At 35.3% G+C, this 27,709-nt stretch overlaps 2 protein-coding genes across 2 annotated transcripts; both read right to left on the bottom strand.

Annotated features, from left to right (window-relative positions):
- Window positions 1-10,284: 10,284 nt before the first annotated feature.
- On the bottom strand, window positions 10,285-11,214 carry LOC110717459 (uncharacterized mitochondrial protein AtMg00810-like). Its single transcript, XM_021896165.1, has 3 exons — window positions 10,931-11,214; window positions 10,580-10,730; window positions 10,285-10,476 (listed from the first exon to the last, which is right to left on the bottom strand). Exons 1-3 carry the CDS (start codon window positions 11,212-11,214, stop codon window positions 10,285-10,287), a joined length of 627 nt encoding a protein of 208 aa, XP_021751857.1.
- Window positions 11,215-23,309: 12,095 nt separating this feature from the next.
- Window positions 23,310-25,260, bottom strand: LOC110717154 (cytosolic sulfotransferase 15-like). The gene has a single exon (XM_021895797.1). The coding sequence runs from the start codon at window positions 24,570-24,572 to the stop codon at window positions 23,577-23,579; it is 996 nt and encodes a 331-aa protein (XP_021751489.1). The 5' UTR covers window positions 24,573-25,260; the 3' UTR covers window positions 23,310-23,576.
- Between the last annotated feature and the right edge of the window lie 2,449 nt (window positions 25,261-27,709).

Genomic DNA, 27,709 nt, shown 5'->3' with positions numbered 1-27,709 from the left:
GTTCTTATTTTGGAAGTGGAAGCTCATCATATTTCTTATGGAGTTCGTTCATAACTTTGAGAGCTTCACGTAGTAGTTGCGATGCCTTCTTCATAGACTGTGTGAGCAATTGTATATCTTCCTTATTCGCCGGTTCTGGAAGGCTATCCTTGACATCGAAAAGATCTCCTCTTCTTTTTCTATGGCATTGATTTCTTCAACAGGTTTAATGAGAGAGGAGGGGTCAACCTCGTTTTCTTCATCAGAGCTTGCCAGGGTATGAGCTAGAGGTGCATTGTCGATGCTTGGCTTCTTACTGGCAGGGGGCAATGGCAGTTTGTTATTGTCGATTAGGTCTTGGATAGCTTCCTTAAGCTTCCAACAGCTTTCAGTGGAATGGCCCCTACCTTGGTGATACTTGCAGTGTGCATTGGGGTTCCAGTTAACCGACATCTTCTCAACTGGTGGGTCCCCAAATGGTCCAATAGGAGTTATAAGACCTTTTGCATTTAATTGATCAAATGCGGTATCATAACTCATGCCAATAGGAGTGAAGTTCCTCCTAAATGGTTTCTTCTGTCCTTGGTTGTTCATGGCAAGAACTTCTCCTAAATTAAAGGTGCTAACATTATTTGAGTGGGCGGTTTTGGAAGAAGAAGGATTGTCGTTCTTCTTTCCTTTCCAGCCACTGTTGGAGTTATTGTTGGCAGCTTTTGACTTAGCCAAGTCATCTTCAATATTGATCCCAATGTCATAAACGGCCTTGAAGGTATGAAGATTATTTTGATATTTAAGATGCTTGGAATATTTTTCTTGGAGATTCTTGATTAACAGTCTCACAGACTCTTTTTCACTTGGCACCTCAGTCATCTTAGCTGAGGTTTCTCTCCACTTGTTAAATAAAGAGGTGAAGCCTTCATTCTCTTTCTGCTTGAGGATTTCAAGTTCTCTATGGTCAGTCTCGACTTGAATGTTGCACTTGTACCTATCAACGAAAGCGTTTGCTATAGACTCCCAGGTAGAGGTCTTTTCTTTCTCGAGAGAAAAGAACCATTGTTGGCAAACGGTCTCGAGAGATAGGGAGAACAGAGAAGGAAAGACCTTCTTATCAATACCCTTGATACTCATTATTGTTTCAAATGCTCTTAAATGAAAGTAAGGGTTGTCAATTGCTCTGAATTTTGGGATGTCGTTGGCGTTGAACTTCTGCGGAAGAAGATCCTTGTCCACCGAGACCCCTTGTGATGTAAGCTCTTGAAACTTGTAGTCGTTGGACAACTTGCTTAAACTCTCTTGCATGAGGTCCATTTGTTGTTGCTTAACGGGATCATCGATCCTAAGTGCAAGAAGCTTCAGTGTCTCAGTCATAGTAGCCAGTTGGTTCTTAAGATCATTGACTTCTTCTTGAGTTGCCATTATAATCCCAGCTTTTCTCTTGCGGGCTATAGGTTTGTCAAAAAGTTGGACTTGTACGAAGAGGTTATCTTTGATTAATCGTCCTTCCTTTCTTGACCACGCGCTGTAAATTAAACCATTTTGCGTTTCAATTACTTGACTCGAATCAACTTGACTTTATGGTTTATTTTAAGGGAAAAAGAAAAAGAAAAGGGTGCATATTTTGGCAAAAATAATGTGCATATTTTTAGGGAACTGAGTATTATTATCTTTATTGGAGGATTAATATCCGACTTAACCCCCTAAAAAAATGACGAAAAAACGCGCACACAAGACTCTTCTAATCATGGTCAAAGTATGTGTATTGGTGTGTGCGTTGAGTGTAAGTGACATGTTTGGACTCTTGTGTAAGATCATGGGACTTAGTGCCTAAACTCGATCATTGATTCAATTAAACATTATTGACATCAAAATTAACCGAATTAAACAGAAAACTGATTAATTAGACCCTAGGTGATGACTCGACCAATAATCCGAACTGTCGGCCAAGAGACAGGACTGGCGTCACACTGTGGAGCTTGGCGCCAGACAACATAGCTGTCGTCAGGCGCTACACTCCATCGTGTGGCGCTACAGCTCAGACCTTGGCGCCAATATTGGAGCTTCGGTCTGGGACTGTTTTCGGTGTTATTAATCAACTGGGGTATGCCTAAAGTCGTACTAGGTCAATTCCGATTAAAATATTAGACTTTATTGACTCAAATTAATTAATTAATTAATTAATTAAGCAAAGTTCTTTAAGTCATTAATTTATTTAGTCTCAACACAAGTCAACAAACGGTTAAGAGAAACATAGAATATATATGCACAACAAATAATGCACAATTAGTCAAGTAGGCACAATATGATACAATGAGTTCGCAACCTAACCATGGCTGTAGTTCTCTAAAGTTCGGGATATGGTTTAGTCAATAGAGGGTCCATGGTTAATTGTCCGGATGCACCGCGCGGAAGCCTAACCGTGAAGGGTTGGCGCGAGTGGATGGGACACCGCGAATTTTAGAAAAAACTCGCTTCCATGGTTTGGTGAATTCAACATCTCGGATGTACCCTTTGTTGCACGGAGCGTTCAATCAGGTAGATGGAGCATGAATTCCCAGAGGGTTATGTCCATATGTAGAACACATATGGGTTTCAGAAAAGTGAGAAAAAATTCAATCAGGAAGTAGGATCGAGCAAACAATACGAAAAACCGGTCGAAATTAGAACGCATATTTTTGGCTCGGTATTGGGGGAAATTGGCGCCAGCAATCAGAGACTGGCGCCAGTTTTTAACTGTAGCGCCTAGCGCCAATACTAGCGTCTGGCGCTACGGCTAAAAGTCTGGCGCCAAGCTCTGGCCCCTGACGCTACTTCCCACATGCCTCAGCAGCTTTCTGTGCTCGATAAAATTTTCCAGTTTCGCGCGGTGTTATTTCAGTCCTAGTTGTGAAAGACATTCCTTAAATTTCCTACGTGTAAAATCCTTTGTTTTTAACTCATTACGGATGGTCTTTCCAATGAGATCTTTTTTATGCATATGAAAATAATGTTAATCAAAATTACGCACATGAAATACTTAGAACTTTTCGAGTGTCATCCACTCTTTCTATATCATTGCCGAAACAAATTCAGGAATTAAAATAGAAATCCTCCCCGCTGGAGTCGCCAAAAAACTGTAGGGAATAATTTCAAGCCTTTAAATCCCACTAGCTTGAACCCCACTGTGATCATACACTAAAGTACGGTGGCGTCCAAAAGGGAAGAAGATAGAGCAAAAGAGTCGCCAACAAGTTTTTTAGGAACTTGTAAACCGTTCACAAGGATGAAGGTTACACCCCTTAACGATTCAAGAGATCGTCAACTCCATAAGGTCATGAACCAAATAAGGGTTCGGGGATGAAGGTACAAATCTAACCTAAAAGAGATTGAACCTGCCCTAATAATAGGCCTCTACTTTATTCTGATCGTATTCATGTGCGCTTTCTGACTAACATGCAATTAATAAGATTAACCCTAAACCTGTTTAATCTATGTTGGTTGAATATTAATGCACAAACAAACATATTATTGGCGATCACTTGAAATTATAATCAAAATTAACCCTAACAAGATTATTAAATATCTTATTAAGCGTGATTACAAGTATAGATTCCCTTTAAACATGCATAAAAGGTGTGATCAAGCAATAAAAATAAATAATCAAGCAACATAATAAATAATCATTGATAAATATCATGAATAAAATAATCATCATAATAACAATCATATTAACCATAATAATAATCATGTTAATATTAAAGCACAATAATAGCAAGATACTAGGCATGATACTAACAAGATTAATAACAAACCCTAGCATGTCACTAAGCAATAAGAATCAAATCTTTAGCCCTAACATGATACTAACAATCATAAATATTAGGAAGAGAATAAAAAGCATCGCAGGAATCATAATAAGCATATTTAACATTAAAATTACTCTAGACATGATACTAGGAATATCATAACAACAATATAAACATGATTTCTACATCATAAATCAATTAAAACCATTAAAGTACTTACTTTGATGCCTCGTACCTCTTTCTAATAACAAAATACACACGTTAGTAACTTCAAGGAAAATAATAAAACAAACAATTAAATCAAATAATTGAAAGAGAGATTTGGGACCAAACCCTCAGAAATTAAAACCTTTCAGGTCTAGGGCGAAGGCAACTTCGAATATGGCTAGGTGTTTCTAGATCTTGTGAATGCGGAATTTTGTATGAAAAAGCAAAGGTTTAAAAAGAATGAATTGAATGTTTTAAGAGAGATGAATGACTTAGAGAATGCTAAAGAATTAATGATTGTTGATGAATGATGGATGTAGATGATAATCATTGGTGAATGAAAACGAAGTTTATAATACGATATTTATAGAGAAAATCAGCTAAAAAAGATAAATTAACGAAACAGAGTCTGATGCTCAGAAAACAGAGCTGGCGCCAACCTTGGCTAGCTGGCGCCAGGCACCACCACTAGCGCCAGGCGCCAATGGCTAGGGCCAGGCGCCAGGCCTGGTTCCAGGCGCCAAGGCCTGGTTCCAGGCGCCAAGGCCTGATACCAACGCGTTTTTGAAAATCCAATAAGTTTTTCTTACTAGAGGATAAAATAATATAATTTCCTCAAAAATGCTATTTGATTTTGATTAAAACTCTGAAAGTCAACAAAAGTCAATTTATCAATGCTAATTGAATTAGGAATGAAAAGAACCATCTAGAAGATTCTAGAAGACTAAAACCATTCTTAATTGCATTAGGAATGATAAATCATATTAGGCCCTCCCCTAGATCATTGGGCCGTACATAAAGCTCAAACCGGACCCAGTTTAGTAAATTGGCCTTAACTTCCTAAATATTTATCGAAATTGGGCTTATAATATATCGTTAGAAAGGTCTTTGAAAGCCCCATCCAACTACACTACTATTGGACCCATATCATGGATCAAACAAACTGGATTGGCTGTTTTCTTAAAATAAGTTTTCAAAAACAGAGAGAAGAGAAAAGAAATAAAAATGATCTGCAACACTAGACCTTTCCACACTTTCGTTTCATTCGATTATGATTTGACGTGAAAGGTACTCATCACTGGGTTTGGTTTTGGGGAGACACAAATGGGTGTCTACACATGTTAACCAAAATCACAAGGAAACCATTACCTAAAGTTGTTGAGAAAAATACTTCATTGCTTCATTTAGGGCATAGTGACTTGTATGATTTTCACAACACACCTTCTTTAGGGAATATAAAATATTTGGTAACTTTTATTGATGACTATTCAAGGTTTTGTTACATTTATTTGTTATTCTCTAAAGATGAAGCCATTGACAAATTTAAAATCTACAAAAATGAAGTAGATGGAATTGAAAATCAATGAAAAAATTAAAAGGCTAAGAACTGATAAAAGAGGTGAATACTATGACCCAAGGTATTTCCAATCTTTAGAGTTAGTACATGAAACTACCGCGGCATATACACCACAAAAAAATGGTGTGTCGGAAAGGAAGAATAGGACACTAGAAGAAATGGTAAATTCTATGTTGTCATATTCAGGTTTAAGTGATGAATCTTGGGGTGAAGCCGTTTTAACGGCTTGTTACGTGTTAAATCGTGTTCTCATGAAAGGGAAAGATGTAACCCCATATGAGCTATGGTATAAAAGGAAACCAAATGTGAGTCATCTCAAAGTTTGGGGTTGTAGGGCTATTGTAAAAGAGCCGGAACCTAAACGTCAAAAGTTAGGTGAAAGAGGAGTTGAATGCATTTTTATAGGGTATGCAGATCATAGCAAATCCTATAGGTTCTATGTAATAGAACAAAATGACATTTGGTCGATTCACACCACCATTGAGTCAAGGGATGCATTGTTTAATGAAAATCAATTTTCTTCAATTCCTAGACCAAAGGACATAACTCCAAATGCCAATGCTCAAAGTATTGATCAAATTTTCATTGATCAAGAGGTGGATGACAAAACTCATTTAGAGGAGGCATCTGCATCATCGTCACAACTTTGGAGAAGTAAGAGGGCAAGGAAAGAAAAATCTTTTGGCCCGGACTTTCATGTGTACTTAGTTGAAGGATCAAGGGAATCTGTTTCAACACAATTTCCATACATTTTTAATGTGGAATATGATCCTTTGACCTATGATGAGGCTATGATGTCTCGTGATGCTCCATTTTGGAAGGAAGCTATTAATGATGAGATGGAATCTATCATGGGAAACATACTTGGGTTTTAGCTGCTTTACCACCAAAATGTAAACCAATCAGGTGCAAATGGATCTTCAAAGGAAATTGAGGATTGATGGAGCGGTTGAAAATTTCAAAGCCCGGTTAGTGGCACAAGTTTTTACACAAAAACCTGGTATCGATTATTTCGATACATATGCACCCGTTGCTAGAATCTCAGCTATAAGGTTGTTGATAGAACTTGCGACTATCCACAAGCTTGTGATCCATCAAATGGATGTCAATACAACATTCTTGAATGGAGATCTAGAGGAAGAAGTTTACATGCGACAACTGGAAGGGTTTGTTGTGGAAGGTCAAGAAGAAAAGGTTTGCAAGTTGATTAAATATTTGTATGGGCTAAAGCAAGCACCTAAGCAATGGCATCAAAAATTTGATGAGGTTGTGTTGTCTAATGGTTTTAAGTTGAACAATTCAGACAAGTGTATTTATAGCAAATTTGATGACAACGGTCAAGGTGTCATAATTTGTCTATATGTAGATGACATATTGATCTTTGGAACTAATTTGTCACAAGTTGAAAAGACAAAGTCGTTCCTTAGTTCAAAGTTTTCCATGAAAGACATGGGGGAAGCGGATGTCATCTTGGGCATAAGGATAAAGAGGGAAAAATAAAAGTTGATCTAGTCACAATCTCATTACATTGAGAAAGTACTCAAGAAATTCAATGTGAGTGAAGACACTACTTCTCTTTATTCAACACCTATGGATCCTAGCATAAAGTTGATACCTAATGAAGATAATGCGGTTTCACAACTTGAATATGCTAAAGTAATAGGTTGTTTGATGTATGCCATGACAAGTACTAGACCGGATATTGCTTATGCAGTAGGTAAACTGAGCAGGTACACTAGCAAGCCTAGTATGCAACATTGGCAAGCGGTTCGACGCTTGATGAAGTACTTGAAGAAAACCAAGGAGTTTTGTTTGTCTTATAGCGGATATCCTTCGGTTATAGAAGGGTATTCGGATGCAAGTTGGATCTCTAACAAAGATCATTCCTCCACAAGTGGATAGATTTTTCGGTATGGGGGAGGTGCCATTTCATGGGCTTCTAATAAGCAAACTTGCATTGCAGACTCCACAATGACATCGGAGTTAATTGCTTTGCATTCGGCTGGTAAAGAAGCTGAGTGGTTGAAGGATCTCATGCTTGAGATTCCTTTGTTGCCAAAACCAATATCACCAATAGTGATACATTGTGGTAACAATGCTACTCTGGCAAGGGCTTATAGCCAAGTTTACAATGGTAAGTCAAGGCACATTGGAGTATGGCACAATTACATCCAAGGACTTATCAAGGATAGTGTGATCACTATTGACTATGTTTGAACGGATCTTAATCTCGCCGATTGTTTTACAAAGGCATTGGCTACAGATGTTAAAAATAGGATGGCAATCGGTTTAGGATTGGAGCCCTAAATAATCACAATTAGGGGAATCTCAACTTAATGTCTAATAAGACGTTGGGTCTTAAGTTTAATGAGATCAATTATCTTATTTGATGATTGGGAACTTGTTTATTCATCCAAGGTAAAGTTCCGGTTTACTGTGATGTAAAGAGGTTGTTTTAAACTTAATAGAATTCCTGATAAAGTGCTTTGGTCACAGGAGCATGTTGGAAGTCTACCTATGTAAGTACGAGGTTTAGCTGCTTCAAGAAGCTATTAGGGACATAGCTTTTATGTACTTATGAATAGATATGGACACATGGCTTATAGTGTCAAGCTAATATGTATTTAAGTAATTAATATTGTGTGTGTAATATCTTCAAGTTTCCAAATGTGTTGCTTTTGGTTCAAACATTTTACGATACCAAATGGATACGGATTCTTGAATGTATGTTGCACTAAGTGGGAATTCAAGTCTTTGTACACTTTCATTTAAGCATAAGATTGTTTTGTGATGATGATGTTTTTTTGCAACATTTCTAGTTAAAATTCTCAAAATAGAGGAGGATTGTTGAATAATTTTGAGAATTAGAGACATAATTCATGTTAATTAATTAGTTTACTTAGGCAAAGGTGTTGTAATTAATTAATAAAGAATATTAAAGCAAATATTACATTGAAGGAAGCTTAGAGCTCTCGGCAACGAGAAAACTCTATTTATAAAAGAGATAGCTTGCTGCCTCTGTTTTGTTGCCTGGTCAGCCGCCCGGTCAAGGTGGTGCTCGCTGACCGGGCACGAGGGTGGCTTATCTTCTCCGCCGCCCGATCGGGCAGCCACCGCTAGATCGGACGCGAGAAGGAAAGCAATTTTACGGAAATCTGATTTCTGGAATTTGGGGTAGCTGCCCGATCAGGCCACAACTGCCGATCGGGCGTGAGACATTTATGAGTTTGACGTTGATAACTGCCCGATCGAGCGGTGGCCGGCCCGATCGGGCGCGGGTCTTGAAGTTTATTTGAATCGACGGTTTTTCCTTCAAACTGTTGGTTTTGTTAGTTATTTTCATGGCTCTTGGCTGAAGTTTTGCTTCAATATAATATGTTCTATGAACATATGTTGGATAACTTGAGAAAAATAATCAGAGATTTTATTTTTCTTGAAACCTTTTGCAATGTATTTATCATCATCATAAATCCAAAGGCTTATCTACATTTTATTGTAATCATCCTACTTGTGATTACAATTGATCTTCGTTGTATCTCCTAAGTGAATTTTCGTGTAAACCCGGTTGTAGTATAGGAGCGGAATTATACTTTTGGGAAAGTGATTCCGTTCACGCCCCGAAGTTTTTGCATTCTAATTTGTTTTTGCTTTTCTTTGTGACCCTTATAAACACAAAATCCCCAACATTTTGAACTATGCCTAACCTAGGAAATCAGATTTTAAATTCGTGCGTAAAGCCAATGATGAAATGCTAGGAAACATGAAGTTTTCTAATTACAAAATTGTAAATACCTGAATTCTTTTTATTTATTTTTTCAAAATTCTCAACACCTAAAAGGCCAAAATGAAGCTAACTTGATTAAACAAAGTTACTCTCTCGTCAATTCTTTGCCACTCATATTTATATTCCTTATTTGTCATTACCATTCGATAATTGACTTCGATCTAAGCAAGTCTTAGATGCATTGGATGCAGTCGTATCATCAGACATTTTTTACCCTCAGTTTAAAGTAAATACTACCTCCGTTAATAGTTATTTGCAATATTTACGTACCAAAAAAAGGGTGCTATAACTATTATTTGCAACCAACTTATTTATTTCAAATTTTAGTAACTTTTTTTGTCAAAATGACCAAAATACCCTCACTTAAAAGTTATTAGCACATAATACTACACATAATTACAAAACATTATAACCTTAATTTTAAGTAATTTTCTAACCCTTTCCACCCTAATAATCTGATTAATCTTCCCATTATCTTTCTCTCTCCTCCTTCATCTCTCAATTCATCTTCTTTGTTTGATTTCGGGAAAATTCCTCAAATTGGAGTGTGTACCATTGATTCAATATATAGAGTTTACAATGCTAGATCTCAACAGGATCAATAGGAAACCATGTACGATAAGGATACAAAATACACTGTAAATCTATCCTAATGTGCGACAAATATTATCATGAATATAATATCTATCACACCCCCGCAGTCATAGCGGGAGGAGGTCGTACGCTAAGACCGGACCTAAAATCCAGGAATAATTCTTGTGGTAGGCCTTTAGTGAAAATGTCCGCAAACTGATTCTAGAAGGAACATGTAGAACCCGAACTTCCCCCAAAGAAACCTTCTCTTGAACAAAGTAAATCTTCATCTCCACATGTTTGGTGTGTTAGTGTTGTACGAGGTTGCTAGAAAGGTAGATAGCGCTGATATTATCACAATAAACAATAGTAGTCTGCAGTAGAGGACAATGGAGCTCTAGTAAAAGATTACGTAGCTAACACGCCTCAAAGACAACATTTGCGATGCCTCGATATTCTGCTTCTGCACTCGACTTAAATAAAGTATGTTGACGCTTAGATGACCAGGAGACGAGGTTGTCCCTTAGGAACCAACAGTCACCCACAATGGAACGCCGGGTATTGGGACAACCTCCCAAGTCATCGTCAGTGTAAGCAATCAATCAATGAGAAGCAGTATGATATAAATGTAAACCGTGATCAATGATACCCTGTACATACCGCAGAATGCGTTTCAATGCCTCATAGTGAAGTTCCCGGGGATCATGCATGAAAAGACACACCTGTTGTACCGCATAGGCAATATCTGGCCTGGTGAAAGTGAGGTACTGAAGAGCACTTGCTAAACTGCAAATCTGCAATACAAAGTAGGAACCCGGAAAGTGGTCCTGCATCTGCACTAAGTTTGGACTTAGTGTCAACTTGAGTAGCTGCAGGCTTGCAAGAGCCCACACCTACATGCTCTAAGATCTCATGTGCATACTTTTCCTGTGAAAGTAGCAAATAAGAGGGAGAACGGGTCACCGCAATCCCTAGAAAATAACTCAAAGGACCCAAGTCAGTCATAGAGAACTCAGTTTGCAACTGAGATATAATTCCTGCACCCAACCTGTCAGAGGAGTTAGCTAAAATAATATCGTCAACATATAAGAGCAAATATGCCATATCATCACCCGACCGGAAAGTAAAAAGAGAGTTGTCACTCTTATCGATGACTAAACCCAATTTGATGAGAAAATTCGCAAAGCGTTGGTACCAAGCTCTAGGAGCTTGTTTCAAACCATAGAGAGCCTTGCGGAGCTAACAAACATGATTAGGAGCCCTCCGATCAACAAGCCCGAAGGTTGATGCATATAAACAGTTTCCTGCAAATCACCATGTAAAAAGGCATTTTTGACATCAAATTGATGTATCGACCACTTTTTAGCCATAGCTAAACTAAGAACAGTACGAATAGTGGCCGATTTAACTACCGGACTAAACGTCTCATCACAATCCACGCTTATTTCCTGCGACCTGCCATCACACACAAGACGAGCATTGTGCCTTTCAAGGTAACCATTAGACTTATATTTATGCTTAAGTAGCCACATACAATTCACAATATTCACCCTCGCAGGCCTAAGCACCAATTCCCATGTCCTTGTTTTATTTAAAGCACTATATTCATTAGTCACCGCCGCATTCCAATTATGGTCATGTAATTAAGGCATGTATATATGATTTTGGAAGGGGGGATTTCTGATTTGGAGGACCCGAAGTGACCAAGGCGGACTGACCGTATCTCGGGCTAGGCTTGAATATGCCCCTTTGACTTCGGGTTACAGGGGGAGAGGGGGGCGTGTGGGCTGAATTCGGGGTGCCCCTCTTAAAGGGGGTAGGGTGTAAGTGGGCTTCTAGCCTAGGGAAGGGAATGGGCCAGGTGGGTTGAGCCCAGGTGGGCTGTGATGTGAGGCGGGGCCTGTCAGGGGAGCTTGGGGAAGCTGTGCGTGAGAGATGTAGGCTAACAGGAGGGGAATATGGGGGGTTTGGTAGAGGAGTCCGCCGGTGGGCTACGGTCTTTGGGTATGGGCCGCGACTTGCCTGCTGTGTAGGCTAATTTGGGGTGCTGTAATGGAGGTATAAGTGGCTTTAAAGTGGAGAGTTTTCATCACTACCCAAAAAATTGTAATCCTTCATGGAATATTTTCTTATATTTTTATATATGGAAATGTGAATTCATCAAAGGTTACATGGCGGAAATGATGACCTTATTTGAAGAAAGATCAAGACACTTATACCCACGATGATTGGAAGGATACCCCAAAAAGACACAAGGAGTGGAACGAGGAGCAAGTTTATGAGGTGTTGTGGCGGACAAATTTTGGAAACATATACAACCAAAAACCCGAAGATGATCATATGAAGGGTTTTTATGTAATACCCCAAACAATTCTTTCTTAAAACTTGTAAATACCCTGAACAAAATCCAAGAGAATTACTGGCGTGCTACCGCCACGTGTTCAAACGTTAAGGCTATATCAGAAAATAGCAGCGGAAAAACTAAGACAATTATAAATAAGTTTCAAAACCAATAACCAAAACCAAATTAAATCATACAACTTGGAACCATTAAGCCCCTTATTCAAAACCCCACAAAAGTAGTAAATAAATAAAACCAGATTTTAAATAAATTCAAACTTATAAAAAGAAATAAACTGCGAACAATAACCAATTCTCCACTCAAAATCCCATAACCCTGATGCAAATGCTGCATGTGCAAGAACCTGTGGTTAATCTGCTCCCCAATATTACAAGTGTAAAAATTGGATCGTCACATCGTCATGAAAAGGCAAAGGCCATGACCAAAGAAAGACACACACAAAAGCACGCAATCAGCAAAGCTGAGTACATACAAGCTGCTACTAATAACCAAGCATAAGCATCATTAAATTATAGACTCAACACATGACTCAACCATCAAATTTATTAAGACTTCACTAGTTAATATTAACTAACTCAATTATTTACTTCATTGGATTTAGCAATAGACAAGGTTGTCCAACCCATGCTCCATTTGGAACATCAATAAAGAAAACCCCATGCCTCCTTTCGGAAACATCAATAAACGTCCAACGACCACGGGCGCGACTCCGTGATCGTAGTTAGTATGAGATCTCACCTAACTCCTAGTTTTGAAAAATATTTGAAATAAGAGACTCATAGATCAGACGGCCTCGAGAAAAGTACACGGCTAATACCCCGTGTACCCCAACCCCTGATTGTCATTACTCCAGAAGTGCACCAATCCAGAGTTTTATTGCTCATCCATCTTGCACTTTACGTGATTTACAGGTTTAGACTTGGTGATGACTCATATGCAAACAATACAATCAATCCAAACACAATTCAATCAAACAAGGCAAGTTTTCAATTTCAATTCTTGATTTATTAGTGACAAACAACATTTATTATTTATTCCTTTAACTACCTCGGTGTATAAACACCTTGACTGCATAAGGCAACCCAAAACCTTAACCTCGTCTTATAAGACATAAATTCTTCCTTTACTCATCCTGCTTGCATAATCATGAATGAGTAATAAATTAATCATTACACCAATCATATACCTTTGCCTCTAAGAGCACCTTGCATAATTAGAGCACAAATAATACTTGCAATATAAAATAGTGCACGTCATACGAAATTCACAATGTATAACCAAAAAATTTAACCCAGTCATCCATATACATGATACTAAGTTCTCGATCTTTCCTTAAACATGCACCTAAAATCAAGGTTTCGTAACTCGTACGTACCTTGAATAAATGAATTGGTATGCCACTTTACTATCTAGAAATCACCTTCAATAAACTCCTCTCCTAAACCAAATAATAACATCTCAATCAATACCCAATCAATCAAATTTACAGCAATACTAACTTACTTTAAAACCTTCAAAATCCAAATCAAACAACACTTTAAAACCTTCCCTTTAGTTAAAATTAAAGGCTTATATATATAGTTCTTTAAATTTTCTTCATAAAAACCTTAAAATACACTCTTATACATGAAATTACAGCAAGTTTAAAGTTTAATAAAAATCTTAAAATTATTTTAAAACCCCTAATAATCTCCCTTTTTAATGGGTGATTAAACTCTCTTTATAAAACATCAAAAGTAATACTTAGAAACTATTTTCAGCACTTAAAACTTCATTAAAAAACATACATTTATGCTTATTAATTAACTTTAAACATAATTAATTTTATTAATCAAACTCAAGGATAATATTTTAAGTATGAAAAAAACTTCGTTAAAATAAAAAATGCACGAAAATCATATTTAGAGGCTGAATTTGGCCACGAGAGGGTTGTGCACACTACCAAAGGTAGTGATTCTTTTTTAAAACGTTGTTTTCACATGAAAAACACTATTTTTTTTATCAAAATCTGATGAGTTCAGAACCTGATCGGGATTAAAACGGGATTAATATTAACGAACAGAAATCTAAAAATTAAAACATGAATTTAAGTGTTCAAAATAATCTGGAATTAATTTAAACTAATTATTAGTTATAATCACCAAAATTTCAAAACATCATTACTATAAAAACCCTAAATCAATTGTTCATAAAAACCCTAAAATCTCAATTTCAATAAATTGAAACCCTAGGTTTATAATTCATAAAATATGAAAATTTATAACATAAATATAATCTGAAATTTATAATCTCTATATCATCAAAATATAATTTGATACTAAAAATATAATCTTTATACTAAAATCAAAACCCAAAACAATTAATTTAACATCAAGCAAAATAATGAAACAAAGGAGGAAGAAAATAAGACTAACCTTTTTGTGTGGGAAATTTTTGGGGATTCATGGGGTATTTATAGGAGAGAATGTTGTAGGGTAAATAGAAAGATTGGGCCTCATAAAATTAATGGGTCAAATAAATGAAATGGACTAAGCTTTAGTTGTATTGAAATAAATTATAGAATGAAGGTTCATAAAATAATTTGTACCAAAATAATTTTTGACCCAAATTAATAATTTGAATATTTTGAAATTAAATTACGAAAAAATACAAAACATTATTATAAAGAAAATTAAATTTCATTTCTAACATATTTAAAAATACGGTGGATTACATTTTCCTAAAGAGAGCTTGAGCCGAAGTTATGTTCTTAAGGGTCTTAGTTGGTGAGATGTTAAGAAGATAAGTTGCGGTCTCAAGAGCGTGCGACCAAAAGGAAGGAGGCAAAGAAGCATGAAAAAGAAGAGTACGTTTGACATTATTTATGGTGCGGATCATACGTTCCTCTTTTCCATTTTGACAGGACGTTTGAGGACATGAGAATCTAAAAACCATTTCATTATCAAGGCATAATTTTTTGAACGGATTATTGTCAATTTGAAATGATTTAATGGGGCGTTTAAATTGAGTTTGCACATATTGTTTGAAAATAAGAAAGCTTTGGAAGGCTTGAGGTTTTGAGGCTAAAGGAATAGTCCACAAATAATGAGTGAAATCATCAAGAAGTACTAAATAATATTTGTGACCATTAATGTTACGAATAGGAGGTTTCCACAAGTCAGCATGAATAATATCAAAATCACAAGTAGTATTATTATTGGAATTAAAAAGTGGAAGTCTAACATGTTTCCCTATTTGACACGAATTGCAAAAATTAGAGGCATGCTCCTTATTATAATTAATAAAACTATTGCTCCTAAGAAAGCTTAAAGAAGGTGCTCCAGGATGTCCTAAACGATCATGCCAGGTGGAAGGAGCGACTATGGCGAGAGAAGTGGCTAGAAACGTGCTATGAGCATCAGTGGTGACAGGATATAGGTCTCTGAAACTATTGCATCTCGTTATTTCCCTGCTCGTGTGAAGGTCCTTCACAGAAAAACCAATAGGGTCAAATTTAATGGAAACCGAATTATCAGAGGTAAATTTACGAACTGAGATTAGGTTTTTAATAATTTGAGGGGCAAGGAGGACATGTTTAAGTGCTAAAGATCTATTTAGGAGAGAAGTATGTCCATAACCAGTAATATGAATACGATGACCATTACCAACTAAAATATGATTATTAGCGCTTAAATTTAAAAGGGGAAAGAGATTACCGGGATTGTGTGTCATATGGGAGGTGGCACTGGAGTCCATGTACCATCCATTGTCCGAAGTTGAAAGACTCATAGAAGAGTAGGCACTCCCGAGCTCTGTGGGTGTCATTCACAGGCCATATTGAGGTATTCCCACAACATAAGCCTGCTAGGAACCACGACCTGGTGCATCACCAAGGATGGGCTGAGGTTGATACGGGTCGGATGTTGGAAACGGCTAGGGAGGCACTGCCCAAGATTATTATGGGATCCAATAGAACTGTTGTTGGGGCCAGGCCTTACTTTGGGCCCAAGGTTGACCAATGGGCTGATCTTGAGTTTGTTGTTGCGAGGATTGTTGTGGCTGTTGTTGTTGCGAGCTGCTCTTGTTGGACTGGTTGCCACAGCCTTGGCCTCCACGGCCACGACCCCTACCACGGCCCTGCTTGCCGTTGCCCCGTCCTCGACCACCGGCGCCTCCACTGGTACCCCTGGCGCCGGTCGACTGGCGAGAGCGAGCTGTATTAAAGGAAGGCAAGGGATCAGTCTAAGCAATCATGGTTCAACGGTATCGAAATCCGTGCTGTAAGGCCCGCAACAAGCCGAAGGACCAACTTCTGATCGGAGATCGGTTGATCAACATTGGCGAGTTGGTCAGCGATGCTCTTTAGTTGTTGACAGAATGCTGTAACGTTTGGGAATCCATCAAGATGAAGATCGTTCAATTGGGCTTCAAGGTACACCACCCTTGTTGTTTTGGAAAATTTCCCGAAGACGATCCCAAATTTGTTGCGCAGAGGAATTCCTAGAAAGGATGGTTTCAAGAAAGTCATGAGATATGGTGCCGTATATCCATTGTTTAACTATAGCGTCCAAGCGAGCCCATAACTCGTTAGATATGGCCGCGGGTCGAGAGACTGATGAGTCAATGTGGTCGAGTACATTATATGCAAGTGCGTGATTCTCAAATAACTCCACCCACTTTGCGTATTGAACCTTCTCATAGTCCAAAGTCAGAGGGATGGAACTCTGTCGAAGGTGGAGGAGGTGGTGGCGATGGGGGTGGTGTATCATCCTTAGTCATAGCTAAGGTGGTACGTGAGCAAGCTAGGAAGAAGCGGAAGCAAGAGAAAAAAAATAATAAAACCTAGGATCAAAACCTAAAGTTGTGATACCATGTTAGATTTCGGGAAAACTCCTTAAATTGGAGTGTGTACCATTGATTCAATATATAGAGTTTACAATGCTAGATCTCAACATGATATGAAACTTAGTTTGATAAGGATACAAAATATACTGTAAATCTATCCTAATCTGCGACAAATATTATCATGAATATAATATCTATCATTCTTCATCTCTCATCTCTCTTCAAATTCCAATCCATCCTCATTTGTGGGTGGTTTGCTTGATTTATGGTTGGATTTGGTGGCTTGTGGGTGGATTTTGCACGTGGTTCGTGAGTGGGTAATTGGTTTTTGGTTATCGGGGTAGTTCGTCGTTCTTGATGGTTCGTCGAAGGGTTTCACTTTTTCAGTGGTTCTTGGTGTTTGTCGAAGGATTTCGGGGGTTTTGGTGGTTTTGGTTGGGTTTGGTTCGTGGTGGTTTTCGATTGTTTTGGTTCTTGTTGGTTTTGGGTTTTTGGTTCGTGGTGGTTCGTAGTACTTTCCAATTCTAAATAATTATGATTGAGTTTCAGAATGTAAAATAAAACTTGTGTAGCAGTATAATTATTTGAGCCAAAAGAGGCGTCTAAATAGAATTCTCCATTATTCATTGTTTCTCATTTTTATTGTATTTGTATAGTTTTCCTTAGATTTATAAATATTATGGTGTGGCCTTCTAGGCTTTGGATTTCCACGGCGTTGAAGTTTATTGTACTATCGTTGTTTTCTAAAGTTACTTTGTAATTTTGCATTAATTTAAGGAAAATTTTTAAATTACCACCCAAAAATGTAACCATTTTTGAACTAACCACCTGTTTAATATTTTATTTTATATTAGAACCCCCTTAAATTAAATAAATTCTAAGATTACCACCCATTTCAAAAATCCGGTGACTTTTTCGTCTATGGGCCCCACCTAACACTTATTTTGACCCTTTTGACTGATTTTTTTTTTCTCGATTTTTCTCTTTAAAAACGCTCTCCTAACTTCAATTCACATTTTTCTCTTTGAAATTTGGTAGAATTTGGTGAAGGAAATGTGAATTAAAGTATAGAGAGTGTTTTTAAAGAGAAAAACCGGGGAAAAAAATCAGTCAAAATAAGTGTTAGGTGGGGCCTACAGATGGAAAATCCACCGATTTTTGAAATGGGTGGTACTCTGTGCATCTATTTAATTTAAGGGGTGGTAATTTAAAATAAAAAATTAAATGGGTGGTTAGTTCGAAAATGATTACATTTTTGAATGGTAATTTAAAAATTAACTTTAATTCAATGTATATTTTAATTATCCATATCTATTGTTATTATGTACTATTACGTGATTACTATAAGAAGATTAATTTTTGACAACAAAGAATATTTTATTACTCAATACTTCGTATAATTTAGCAACAAAAATATTTCGGTTGTTACCAAAGCCCATAATATCTATCATATACATTATACATATCAACGGTTTGGCTAGGTCATCAATGGTAATTGTTAGATTTTGTGAAACTCCTCACATCGGAGTGTATTCCATTGATTTCCATATATAGGGTTACAGGAAATTTACTTAGTTGCAAATTTGCAATGCACATCTATATTGGTTTACTTGACATTGTGATGAAGTTTCAGGGTATTTTATCGTATTGTAGCTGTCTTTTTCTGGATTGATAACTTATTCTGTTTTGTAATCCTTAAAATAGCTGTCTTTAAATTAGGCGAGTTGTGAATAGAACTTTTTCACATTTAAAAAACAGTATTTGCAAAGGGCCTAGTTTAATGGCAGTTGCAAATAATATTTATTAACAACATGCTAAAATAAAGCAAGTTGCGAATAATTCATTTTTACAACTAAAATAAGAAGTATTTGCAATGGGCTGTTAAATACGTCAGTTGTGAATAATGACTGTAACAACGAACAAGCGCCAATTACAAATAATATTCTCATTATTAGCCCCAACAATAGCAGCCCAAACCATATGGTAATAGGAGGAGTAGCCCATCATCAGACTTATAAAGTGATTAAGACTCTCTTCTTCAGTCAATGTGAGACACTTATATGATTATATGTGTTACTTTGGAGGTCTATTCTTTAACAACCCCTCCCCCCTCCCCCCTCCATGTAAGGTCTCTTTTTTTCTTTTAACTTTGTCTCGTGTGATTATCCGGGTTAGAGTGCTTCTTCGTCACTCCCCCTCACATGGACTTACTCAATTTGGCCCAGTGAATTGTATCCATTTAGGGCCCCATATTGTGGGCCCAGCTTTGATACCATGTTAAATATGGGTCTATGGACCGCACACGCAAGCCAAGAGAGAGTCCACTTAACAAGTCCAAAGGAGATTCTATCCGAAAACCACAAGGCAATAGGAGAAGTACCCCCTTAGTCTTATGAAGTGATTAACTCTCTCTTTTTCAACCAATGGGGGACACTTATGTGTTACTTTGGAGGTATATTCATCAACAAATTGACTTCAAAATTAACATAAAGTAACAAAATTGTCTAAAGGGTTTACAAACATAAATAATTTGACATTTTGATGTTTTAATTGATTCAGGCAATGTCAAATCCGGCATGTGGGTACTTTTGTATACTTCAAACTTTTGTATACTTCAAACTTTTGAGTCGAGGTAAGGGAGTTTTAGTTAAGTCTGGTAAATCATTACCATGGCAACTTTTGTATACTTCAAACTCAAGATGGTCGATAAGCTCGTGATGAGGAGTAATAGAATGCAAAGGGTGTTGAGAAACATCACTATATTTTTTTCGATTAACCAACAATGCTAAAAGGAGAGATTTTAACCATGTTGTACCTGTTTTTGGTAGGCTAGCTAAAATAACATCAGTATCATCTTGTGCTAGAAAGTTGGTTTGAAAAGAAAGTGCGATCTCTGAAATCATATTTGCGCACCAAAAACCTTGATAAAAGTGTAATGGATAACCAAACCACAAATATTGATCTTTTAGAAGGGTGATTTACTGATTTCATCTTGTTTGATCAACTCATCTTCCAATTGCACTTGAGATTTGGGTTCTTAGGCTGCCTTTGAAATGAAATAGACCTGTGAAATAGAAACTATGGAGTAAAAAAGAAGTATGTAAGCTATAGAGAAAATGTTCAAGTAGTAGTACGCACATTATGCTATGTTTTCGAGGATTATAGATAACGTTTGGTTGGTACGTTTTGCTTGGACTCTAGCCAGGTAATCTAGCAGTAGTAGTGTAGTACGCACTTCTAGAGTCCAAGGTTATTATAGAATTATAGAACAGTTGGTTGGTTGGTAAAAAGAAAGGTCCTACTGGCCGAAACCTATGATAGGTCCTTCAAATCTGAGTTAGCGAAGTAGCTAAGGCATTACACTTTAATTTGAAAAAAAAAGGGAAAGGGTAAAGGTAAGGGAATCGCCAATCCCAAAGATTTTCCATCTAGACTAAGTTTTGCTTGGTACGTTGTATAGTTAACTTGATTGTGTAGAACTTGTTTTACTGATTGTATTCATATAAATCAATATATAGATGTTATATAGTAATCCGTACTACATTTATCGATAAACATACCATAAAGTACATGGATGATCATCAATCACTGTATCACAAATTGATTTTTGATATTTAAGAGATGGATTCACATAGGGTAATATTATAGACGGGATTTGATCCTACTTTTTAAATATGAAAATTTTCCTTTTTTGTAAAAAAAAAATGTGAGATACTCTGTCTAACAATGTCTTACCACCTCTGTTTTATTCAGCTGACACCTTTCTCTTATCATACTTATCAACACACTACTTTAACAAATAATATATCTAATTCTTGACATTTTAAAATTATAAAAGGTGGATATTAATGAAATATACACTGAGACGATTCAAACAATAAGATCAATCTCACATTCTCACTTGACTACGTTTTATCGTAGCTATAAATCACAAAAGCTAGTAAAAGTGCTATTCCTGAATAGTGTAAAAAGTCAAATGGTGTCAACTAAAAAAAACAAAGGAAGTACTACCGCTGATTTTTATTATTTGCAAGTTAGGAGTATTATTTGTGACTTGTGGGATATAAAATATTTCAAAGTTGCAACTAATAAAAATCGGAGGTAGTATATGAGGTTTAAACTTTGTTCACTTTAGCTTATTTCTATTAAAATGACATTGTTTTAGTTTATACTCGAATTATTTGTATTGAATTGAAATTAATATAATAATACGAGTATAAACTGAAATAGCTATGCTCCTCGAAATTTTTTTGAATTTTGCAAATGAAAACTAGACAAAATACTAACCAATTAAAAAAAAAAAAAGGAAAAATACACTTTAATAATCCCAACTTTGCCCAATTACTTTAAATAATCCCAACTTTTGAATATTCTACAATGATCCCAACTTTAATATGTGTTTTCTTTCTTCAATCCAATTTACTGGTAACCTGGAGAAAGGATTACTTTTTTGTTAAAAATATAAAATTGCCACGTGTCATTTGTTTATTGGTTCATAAAAAATTAATGTTTTTTTAAAAAGAAAATTAACAAAAATCAAAGCCCAAGACCCCAAGCCTGCCATGACCATAGCCTCCCCAACCCTAATTTGCGTTTTCTGACGCCCACCACCAACTTCCGCTACCTCCACCCCGATAAATCTAGCCCTGAAATCGTAAGCAGCGCAACGTTGGGACTTGGGAGCTTGGGAAAGATTCAAAGATGGGGAATGAAGAAGGTCGGTTATGGTGGTGTGGGAATTTGGGGGGGGGGGGTGGGGGGGCTCCGATTTCGGCAGTGTGAGAAGCGAGAAGGTTGGTGTTCTGGATTTAGGGAAGGGAGAAGGGAGGTTGCGAGTTTAAGGAAGGGAGGAATGGCTAGTTTCGGTGGTGTGGGAGGGAGGGGACGCCGGTTTCTAAGGTGGGGTAGGGATGGAGTGGTCGATTTCCGGTGTTATGGTGGTTGGGCAGCGAAAATCGGTGACGTGGCTAGGGATTGGGAAGTGGTGGTTTGGGGGTAAGCTGAGGAGAAGAGCACGGTTGGTGGCTGGTGGGCGTGGTGGCTGGTTGTTTTGGATTTTTTTTTTTCTTTTTCTTTTTTTTTTAAAAAAAAAAATTGTAAACCAATCACGTATTGACACGTGTTGGGTAACCTAGAATAATGGGTTGTTGACTTTTGTTGACCGGTTTTGGATTGAAGAAAGAAAATGCATATGAAAGTTGGGATCATTGAAGAATAATCGAAAGTTGGGATTATTTAAAGTAAATTGGGCAAAGTTGGGATTATTTAAGTGTATTTTTCCAAAAAAAAAAAAAAATGGAATCACATCAAAAGCCTTAGAAACAAAGGAGAACGAAGCCAAACAATCTGACCTTGGAAACTGAGTTTTTTGCCACGATTTTGTAAAATTCGTTTGCAGCATTTTTACAACTTATCTTATCAAAATCATTCACGAAACTTTCAAAGATTAAACCTCTTGCTTGTCAAAAAGCAGCTACACCAATTTGATGTGTAATTGAATGGGTTCTTCATAATATTTTAAGAAATTTGGGGATATGAAACAATTCAATCATACCAAGACTAAATAACGACTAAATCAGTAGCTTTCTCAGCAAATATCATCTGTATTTCTCTTGCTAAAATATTTCATACATATTGATCAAATATAACTTAAAACTTTTCTGCCTTTTCTTTAATGAAAATATACTCCCTCCATATTTTAATAAGTGATACATTTTTTTGGCAAAAAACTACAATTTAAAATTATATATATATCCTCTCATGGCCTCCACCTAGACTCTCTACTACTTTTTTATTATTTCTTTCCTCTTACGTTCATTACTTTTCATTATACTATTAACTCCACTATCTTTCTTTCACAATTTTTTTTAATACCCCAACAACCCCACTTAGCTCTTTTTTTTTTTTTTTTTTTTTTTTTTTTTTTGGTGAAATAAACCTCTTATTTTATTTAAGTAAATGAAATTGCCTAAAATTATGTGCCGGTCAAAGTGTAACACTTATTAAAACACGAAGGGTGTAAAGACTATTTATACGCAAACACCCCATGATGTTAGGATAACTACTCCCTCCGTTCCCGATTGATAGTCACTTTTGAAGAAAAATCACAAGAATTAAAGAAAGTACATTGAAAAAGTAAATTTACATTGGGTATGCAAAAAGTAGAGAGAGAAGTAATTAAAGTACATGAAAAAGTAAAATTTACATTGGAAAGTTAAATTTGCACAAATATTTTTGCAAATGTTAGAGAATTTTGGTAAAAAAATAATATTAATGGTACTTGAAAAAAGCAAATGTGAGTATGTGACTAACATTTTGAGTCACCAAATATGACAAAAGTGACTATCAATCGGGGACGAAGGGAGTAAAAGATAAAATAAATTATAATTACTACCTCCGATTTCTTATTATTTACAATAATGGAATATTTTGGCTTACAAATAATGTCTCTTGATTGCAAATTGAAACAGTGGCAGTAAAAGATAAAAATACTAAATAACTAATTTTAAATAACAAAATATATCTTCAAATTAAACAATATTAAAAAATAATACTTGTGTCTTATCCATCTACTAATTCTACTACAACCCTAATTTAATTAATCACACGTAACTTTTAGATTGACGCCACTCAACCTCGTGATTAATAGACTAACCAACAAAATAAATAAGAATAATAAAATGAAGATATTGATGCCTTGAAATTGCATCATTCATTATAGTATTTGAAAGAAAATCCAGACTTCTTGAGTTTCTCATGTAAGTCATGAAGAAGCTCCTTAATCATTGAAGGATTTAGATAATTAATCCAATCCCCAACCTCACCTTTCCTAAATAAAGCATAATTCTCCACAAAATCATAAAATTTACCACTTTTATTCACGTCTTTTTCCTTTAAGCTATCAAGACTACAAAGCTTGATTATCTCTTCTACAAGGCTTGCTTTCTGTTCTTCTTCTGAAAACGGGCAACCCATAAACTCAGCTAGCCTCATTACTTGAGCACTTGGATCCGCCTTTAACCCTTCATATTCCAAGAACAACACCTTGTCCGGGTTTCGTGTATGCTCGTCCCAATACCCTAATATGTAATCCTCATATGGACCAAATGCAAAACCCCCCTTACAAAAATTTTCAAAATATTTCATTATCATATCCGGTGTAATGGTTTCATCTCTCTCACATTTTAGATTAAAATGCCATAATGATATGAACGTGTCCAAAGGGTTTCGACAAACATAAACAATTTTACATTTAGAGGTCTTGATAGAATCCGGTAGAGACGGATATGGTATGTGGGTAGCAAAGAGTCGAGGCGAGGGTAGTTTGGTTAGATCAGGTTGACTTCCTTTGATTTTAGAGTAAAGTTTGAGCTCAAATTGGAGAACGAGTTCATGGGGATTTTGAGTATGAAGTGGGTGTTTAGAAAAATCAGGAAACTTATTCCGATTAATGACGGAAAAAATAAGAAATTTTAGCCAAGTAGTGCCACTTTTAGGAAGGCTGGCTAGGATAATATCCGAATCTTGTGCTTGAAAGTGTGTTTGGAATGAAATTGTGGGTTCAAGAACAAGGCACCAAAATCCTTGGTATAGATAAGTAGGATATTTACCAAGCCATAATTTGTTAGGAAGGGTGAGTTGTAGTTGCTCTAGTTTGTCTTCTTCTATATCCTCTAAAGAGTTTGTATTAGTGCTAGTTGACATGGGTATAATTAAGCTTCTAGCAGTATAGGCCTTTGTTTCGAGGGAAAAAAAAAGATAAAGATTACAACTCTTGCAAGAAGCTAGTCTTTTAAATAGGGAATATATATAAATTAAATATAGAGATTTCTCTTTTTAATTCATATTTTTAATTGTTAATAAATAAGCAAATTAAACGAAAAACACTTATCTCAATGTTATGATCTCAATATTTTGTTGATCAAATTGACTATTGTCGAGTCGTGGAGAATCACTGACCTAAAAAACGATTATGTGTTACCCCGGTGTAGTACACATCAAGCGCTCACCCTGCGGGATAAGTACGATTCCGGAATTTATATGCACTCACAAACCGTACTGAAACTCAAAATACTTGCCCAAAACTAAAGGAAAATATTTAGAGTGAAGAAGAGAATTTTTTTTTTTTTTTTTTTGTGTGTCTCTAAAAAGATGGAGAAGCGTGAATATATATGGAAAAAGGGGAGGCAACGGGCTGCACTTACAAAGGAAAATGGTCAATCAAACCTGCACCATTAAATGAAGTAAACAATGGGTAGGTAAATAAAGAGGCAAATGGCTAGTCATTTACAACCTATGCAACTATTTATATTCATAAACCCAAATTAATAGCACTATATGAAATCCGTGCGATGCACATTTTATTAATATTTTTTTAAAATAATTGTTTTTGGTATTTATGTGATAAAATTTATTATTTTATACATTGTACCTAGTATATCAATTATTAATATTTTTATTTTAAAATTAAATTTGAATTTTCCCTCCTTCGTTATAATTTTTGATAAAATTTCTAATATAATATGATATTATTTTTATTTTTAATTAATATGCTATAAAACTTTAAAATCTCGTTTGCCAATTTTGCTTATGTGACATCTGAATTATTTAATTATAAAAAAAATTATAAATCTCTTATTTAATTGGCTATAACTAAATTTTCTTATATTACATGGCACATTAAGAATATTTAATCCTGCGTGGCTCTCTAAAAAATCGGGATAAAACTCTCCTTTATATATATATATATATATATATTAAGATGACCTTTTTACTTCAATGTTAAATACGGTCAAATAATTCGTTCGGATAATGTAGGGTATTTAGAATACGATATCATATGGAGTGTACTTTTGTGCCCAGACGATACCCAGGATGATAAAATTTTAAGATAACATTTTTAATTGAATGTTAAATACGGTCAAATAATTCGTTATTATGATAATATAGGATATTTAGATATACGATATCATATGGCCTATATTTTTATAGGGTGTACTTTTTGTAGTTATTTTTTTAAAATACTTACTCCACTACTTTTCTTTTGTAGTTGTTTTTAAATACTTGCTCCATTTTCTTATTCAGAAAGCTTTTATAATACTTAATTCATTTCTCTCAACTAATAGTGGAACTCAATTTTATTACTTTTAGATTCTCTTTCCTCCAATTTACCTTCCACTAATCTCACTATCTCTATATTTTATTATTTTCTCCAATTTCTCCTAAAACTCAGCGCATGGAGAAATGGAGCAAGTATTTAAAAACGAAGGGATTAGATGTCTATATTGTTATTAACTTGAAATTATATTGATTGAAGTTTAATTAATTACACTGAACTGAAAGTATTTTCACCAAACTAAAATTATTTTTTGCTCATAGGCATAGTTCGATCAAAAGTAACCACGACAATTGCAAATCACAATAAATTCCCCCATAATGAAATATCTATAAGCATATTTGCTCATAAGAGCTACATACTCTTGACCATCTTACCTCATAACGGTAAAAAGAAAGACCTTAATGAATCAGCATCTCTTATAGACAATTGAGTCTTAACAATATATAGGCAATTGTTCTAACAATATATAGGCAATTGTTGTTTGTTTATATTGACTTTATTTTATGAGAGATCAACTAAGGAAAGGTGGAGAAAAAGTAGATTAAATCTACAGTACCATAATTAACTTTTAAATTAATAATTTCTCATAAAACTTCTATGGCCTACTACTCTACTACTCATTTTGGAGTAACTTTTAAAATAATTCGTTGTCACAAATTTTTTTATACGTATGACCCAAAGTAATATTCTACTGTAAATGTTCTCTTATTGTTTTTTTTTTTTTTTTTTTTTTAACGTGAAGTTAAAAAAAAACCACATATCATTAAACAACATCATTAAATAATAGCCATACGACATCTATAATAATAAAGATCTGTAAATCACATATCTAGAAAAATATCATAACTTTTACAATCAAAATTATGACTAATTTGCATATTTGGCATAGCTCAAGCTTGACATGAGCAATGATTTTCGATATCTTTGTATCTTTCCAAGTTGAGACTTCCGCAAGCTGCACTGATGTTTTGATCGAACATTTGGTAACAAATCTCATACCCATAGGAATTCAAGTCACCTCCTCAATTACTATAAGAACCCTAAAAATAAAATTTCCATCCATGGATGAGAATCAAAATCCAAGAAAATTAGAAAAAACCCAGAAAATTGGGACAGACTCTCACTGATGGAGAAAACAAAATAAAACAAACCAAAACGTAAAACAAAACAAAACAAATAAAAAAAACTAAATTGAATAAAAGAAAATTAAATTAAATTAAAAAAAGTTAAACTATATCCGGCCTAAACAACCAAGAAAACTAAACCCCTATAAGAGAGAAAAGAGAAGAGAGAGGCTGGTTTCTCTTATTTTTAATTCGTAAAAGTGTATATATAAGTCGAAAGAAGAATTTTATATTCAAAAATTTAGTGCTTACTAAATTCTTACCGTTCCTTTTTAGTTGGTGTTATTTTTATACTTAGATTATTACATTTGTTTGTTTTTTTTTTTTTTTTTTTTTTTTTTTTATTATAATTTTTTTTAACTAGGTTAAAACCGAGGGATGCACAGTTTACATAAAACCTATTTTAAATTTGTACATTTTAAAAATAAATCGTTATTATACATGAATATAAATAAGAATTACTTACATTTCGTAATTTAAAATCTTTTATTTTCATCAAAATTATGATATATATTGTCAATCACTTTGAATAATTAGGTTTTTTTTCCTTTTCTATTTACACTTATCATCACATTTAAATAGGAGGGAATCTAGGATAA

This window comes from Chenopodium quinoa, unplaced genomic scaffold (assembly GCF_001683475.1).
Source record: "Chenopodium quinoa cultivar QQ74 unplaced genomic scaffold, ASM168347v1, whole genome shotgun sequence".
Classification (NCBI taxonomy): domain Eukaryota; kingdom Viridiplantae; phylum Streptophyta; class Magnoliopsida; order Caryophyllales; family Amaranthaceae; genus Chenopodium; species Chenopodium quinoa.
This window is presented reverse-complemented; position numbering and strand designations above follow the sequence as displayed.